This window comes from Dendroctonus ponderosae, unplaced genomic scaffold (genome assembly GCF_020466585.1).
Source record: "Dendroctonus ponderosae isolate FM_Combo_2020 unplaced genomic scaffold, Dpon_F_20191213v2 Dpon_F_20191213_1, whole genome shotgun sequence".
Classification (NCBI taxonomy): Eukaryota; Metazoa; Arthropoda; class Insecta; order Coleoptera; family Curculionidae; genus Dendroctonus; species Dendroctonus ponderosae.
The window spans coordinates 61497601-61502743 of NW_026017110.1; the positions used below are offsets into that span (position 1 = coordinate 61497601).

Genomic DNA, 5143 nt, shown 5'->3' on the forward strand with positions numbered 1-5143 from the left:
TCAAAATTACCTCAAAAGAATTGAGGCCTGTAGGAGGTCTCGTGGAGTACATTTAAATGATATCGTTTCCACGTATAATGGCAAGGTTTCATCTTTATATTGAATTAAAATATTCGTCTGCATCTGAATATTTTGTGTTTTTTTACTTTACTTTCACAAGCATAAAATGGATAACCCTGTATAAGTGTTTCAAGATTCAATTATTCTTCAATTAGATTAGTACTTGGCGAGGGATGCAGGTCTTGGCTCTTCGGGCTCTTGTAGGGTATTTCAGTAGCGATGGCGTTTATGACTAATGGTCCCTCTTGACAACCGATGAGATCAGCAAAATTTTTCTATTATCCCTCTTCCATATTAATGATTGTATTTATTTTTGACGGCTATTTTTGAGTCCCAGGGGAATGGAGACGTCTCCCGACTACTATTATCTGAACCGTCTCCAGGTAGTTGACTGATTTACTTTTGTGAGATCAACAACACAATGAACCTTGTGCACATAAAACATGCTGCAACTGCCGCACGTTATAATGCTCCTTAAAACTTAAATTACTCCACATCCAACGCAAAAAACAACAATTAACCAATATCCTCATGGCCAATAAGATGATTTACGCATTTACTACAATTTCGTATGGTTATTAAAGTGCCTACATTAGTCCTTTTGACGCACTGAGAAGTTTTTAAAATAAATTATGGCGATGATGGGTGGCTGTCATAATGTGACTAACAGTTTCATAAATGCATGAGTATCATGTATGCGCATTGATATGAATACCACACACGAGGCATTGTACCGTTCCTCGATCATTTTAAAATGTTTTCAGGCTATTTTGCTTTTTTTTCGTCTTAAAGGTGAAATTGCAAGTCAGTGGAATGCACCGTAACACGAAGATGAACAGCGAGTATTTAAATATAGACAATATAACAAACAAATTCCTACCTGTTTCTGTGTCGATGGTGTAATCAACGCCAGCCCAAATATCTTCTTCTGGAGGTTCGCTTTCTGGCTCCTCCTCCTGTAAAATGACACAAATCTTACACATCGGCAAACACGACATTTCCCGCAAAAGTACCTTGATCTTTTCATCTTTGTCCGCCTTGAGCCCTTCATCATCTTCATCAGACAGTAATGAAGTGGAAGGGTCGCAATCTGTTTTCAATGCTTCGGTTTCCAATGCTGTTTTTTCTTTTAGCTGCTCTTCTTGTCTGGCTAACTCCAAGGAAAAACCCAGATCCACATCCTGTTTCCAGAGAACTTCGATAAGATCCATATCCTGCAGCAAAGAAAACTTGCCATTAGTCAAATTCAAATATACCTACCTACATAAATAAATTATTTTTCAAAATAAAAAAAACACATTTATCTTTTTTTGCTATCTTGGATTAACATGTTTATGCACCACCAGTAGGATCTATTGCATCATATTGACAGATTAATTTTCGGCCCATTCAATTCGCTATTTTCACGATTATCCCGAGTAAACCTTAATGAATGGTATGCGAATCAATAGCAACTTTCGAGGATTGTTTTCAATATTGATTTCGTTTTATCAATTTCTATATTTAGCTTTTTATCGACTGACAATAAATTTTGCATACTTACAGCCATATTCGCGGATGATCATGCCCAAAAAACTTCGAAAAAAACACTTTGCAACGTTAGAAAATCCACTAGTGATTATGGAACCAGATTTAACACCAAACTGAAATGAAATTCGTCTAAAACAACAGAAACGACGATAAAACATGCGTAAAGATAACAGACAATCTAATTATTCTATGCGATAAAGATAAGAACCTTTTCATTTTCGAAATATTGAAGGCAACCTTGAAATTAATAGAAAATAAAATGAATGAGATTTTGTTGAAAACATAGGTATCTAAGTATGCGCTTTAGATAATTACAACCATACCTATTCCTTCACATTTTCAATTTTCTGGTTTAATAACTTAATAACGTAATGGTTAAGTTCTAGACTAGAGTTCAATTGGCGCCAATAAAAGTTGCCAAAACAGAACTTTATAAAAATACCTAACAAATCAAGAGATCCAACTTCAATTAAACCAGTTGATGTTGATAAGTCCACATAAGCAAATACTCACAATTTTTTTGGTAAAGTTACTTCTGTGATCATCAAGAGAAAACTGCGAGAACACAGTGAGAATGAGATAAGGATATTTCGTCTTGGTTCAGAATACGCGGACAGTGATATGGAAATCTAAATCTTCCTTAGATAAGGCTTTGTGGAAGATTTTAAATTAAATCAAAATTCTATCTCCATTCTTATTCAATTGTCCTGTTTGCTTCAGATAGAGGATTTTTGATTTTCATTCGAATGTGCCGTTTCTTTATGGTAAAGGATGGACAAATGAATGGAAATTCTTCATTTTTCCTTCAACAATTCGAATTATTTACTTTTTGAAAATTATCGACGCGTACAAATTTGATTTAAAGTGATATTTTTACGTGTTGATTGGACAAACTCAATTATTAATAAAGAACTTATAATTCTTCGCAAGGACTCAGTTCCTAATCTTACTGTTTTCAGACCGATTTAATTCAAGACGTTCGCAAAGGGATTTTGAAAAAATAATAATTAAAGCATCTACTGTAAACTGTTCAGCGGTAGTTCGTTACTACTAGAGGTTTCACTGTTTCATAGAATGTGCATAAAAACATTTATTTTATTAAATTGTACTACAATTTCAAAGAAACGTTAATAAAAATTAAAACAAATGTTCGTACCAACTACCCCTCGATTTAGGAAATCTAGAACAGAAGGAAAAACATTTGGAACTAATAACTTGGTATGTTAAGGGTTTGAAGCGGTTCAATTTTCTTATCATGTTTAAGGGCTTTGAGGATAGAGTATTTTGCAAGAGTCTTGACTTGAGGCAAAACAGGATCAGTCTCGCTCATCACCAGTAGGATTCCTGCTAGGTGATAGATTCTCTATTACGCTTTGATAAGAAATTAGTTTTTTTAACTCATGCGACAATATGCGGGTAGGCGGTAATAAAAAGCCGACAAAGAGCAAGAAAATTCCTTAAATCTCCCACTAGCTGATAAATTCTAATTAAGTTTCGATCCGGAATTGGTTCTTGGCGAATCCAGGATTTTGATCTGAAGGGGGCTGAGGTGATAAAAAAATACCTATTTGATACTAATTTCTAATCGAAATTGTTTTTAATCAGATATTTATATAAATATACATTTAATATTTTGAAGGATGAATAGTTATCTGCATTCTACAGGGTTAGTCAAAAATTCCGCAACAGCCAATAGTTCAGAGAGGATTACGTGCAGTTTTTTGCAATTTTGTACAACGGAATTTTTAAGTATTCTTGATCCAATAATTATTTGTACAAATGTCAAGTTTATAGTCTTTCTCCCAAATGCCCAAATCTTTCATATTTGAAAAAATATGTTTTTATTTAGTACTAATAAAAACATATTATTTTGATTGCATACAAGAGAGAGATTTTGAAACCTCAAACTTTGACATTACCTTAAAGCTCCAATCGGTATTTCAATAACGAAGACCATAAAAGACCTGAAACGCTTAATTTTAATATTTTTGAAACCTTAAAATAAATTTTCCCTTTTCATTTTGAACACATCTTGATGCGTTTCTATACAAGAACCCACGCATGAAGAAATAAATAAAGAAAGGAAAAATAAATATGACTTTTTTGTAAAATATTCACACTGGAGCAGTTTATTTTATTTCGGCCAACAAGAAGCAAAAAGTAGCAGCCATTTTTTCACCGTAATAAAGCTGAATCCTCGAAATATCAAATTTAAACAAAACATTGACATTATTTAGAAAATTATCAAGAAACAACATCAAAAAACAGAAATTTGCACTCTCTGTATCTTGGAAACTGTGCACTTTCGGACTTATGTTTATGGGAACTTTTTTTCATAAAATGACCTAAGAAATCACGTCAGTAAATATTGCAGCGTCTTTTTTAAACATCCTGATGCATAGTTGACGGATTGCAGTTTTACAGTGACAACAATGGAGCAGTTTTTTCTGTTTTGTCCAAAAAGGAGGAAAAAGTAGCAGCCAGTTATTTAATCATCAACATTTACTGAGTAATTAGTACATGAGTTCAGGAAAATAGTTAGCTAAATCTCTCTGTTCAAGTCGTACTTGCTGTGTTTTACATGATTTTTGAACCCTCTTATATAAAAAAAATACTTAATATACCTACTTAGTTGTATATTTTCATCACGAATTTTGCTATTATTTGGTCCTCCCTCGCCTGTTTCCCAGAATTTCCGAACGCCCAATATGTGCATAGTGGTCTTTACGGATAGTAAAGTACAACAAATAAATCAAGATCGTTGATGACCGTAATGTTAATTGGTGATACCTGTTTAGGCGTTTGTCTTTAGAAGCTCTGAGGATGGTTTAAATATAGCCGAAACGTTGGTCCCCCAAAAAAAGTGATTAATTTTTTTGCACTCAAACAGACATCTTTTACCAGTAATAAGCAAAGTCTTAACACATAATAGCAGGTAGAATGTGAGCTGGACGGTTTTTTTGCTCATATGCAACTAGGCCTGGGTAACTCAGTTAATTTTTAGGAGTTGGCGTGCTACGCAAATGGCTTTGTGCGCCAAAACAATGCACCGGCGCAGTAACTTGTTTTTAGATTTATTTTAAGGGTCATTTATTAATCATATTTTTAAAATTTATTCAAAATTTACGAATTTTCCAGTTTTAGTCAAGCTACTCTTTCGCCTAAATGCTCAATTTTCTAAAGTTTCACTTAAAAATGCTGCCAAACTTAACGTATTTTTCGTGAAAAATTGTGAAATAAATTTCGAATTGTTGGTCGCTTTGTAAAAAGTTTTGAAACCCTTCTCCAGCGCCGAATTTGGAACGAAAACAAAATCATTTTCTATTAAAAAACGAACAGAATCAGCGAAAGTTTATAACAGATTATTTGGAAATCTCGTCAAATCAATTCGTCTGAAGACTGTAGAGTTTGTTAAAAAATGTGTTTTTTTAGGTTTGACTGATTTTTTTTTGCTTTACTTTCTACTCAAAAATGCTTAATTTTGTAGAGTTTCACTTAAAAATACTTCACACAGCTCAATCGGCTAACAATTTCACACGACTAAGTGTTCAGA

The 5143-nt window shown here is 33.4% G+C and overlaps 1 protein-coding gene across 4 annotated transcripts in view; it reads right to left on the reverse strand.

The window, feature by feature from the left end:
• Positions 1-5143, reverse strand: part of LOC109540866 (segmentation protein cap'n'collar) — a 61579-nt gene that overhangs the window by 32052 nt on the left and 24384 nt on the right. For 3 of the 4 annotated variants that reach the window (XM_019909362.2, XM_019909366.2, XM_019909365.2), the window contains exons 2-3: positions 1074-1274; positions 941-1016 (exon numbers count right to left, since the gene is read on the reverse strand). In XM_019909362.2, coding sequence (XP_019764921.1) covers positions 941-1016; positions 1074-1274 — 277 coding nt within the window. Of the gene's footprint in view, positions 1-940; positions 1017-1073; positions 1275-1603; positions 1720-5143 lie in introns of all 4 variants that reach the window. The other variant, XM_019909363.2, reaches the window with a different exon arrangement.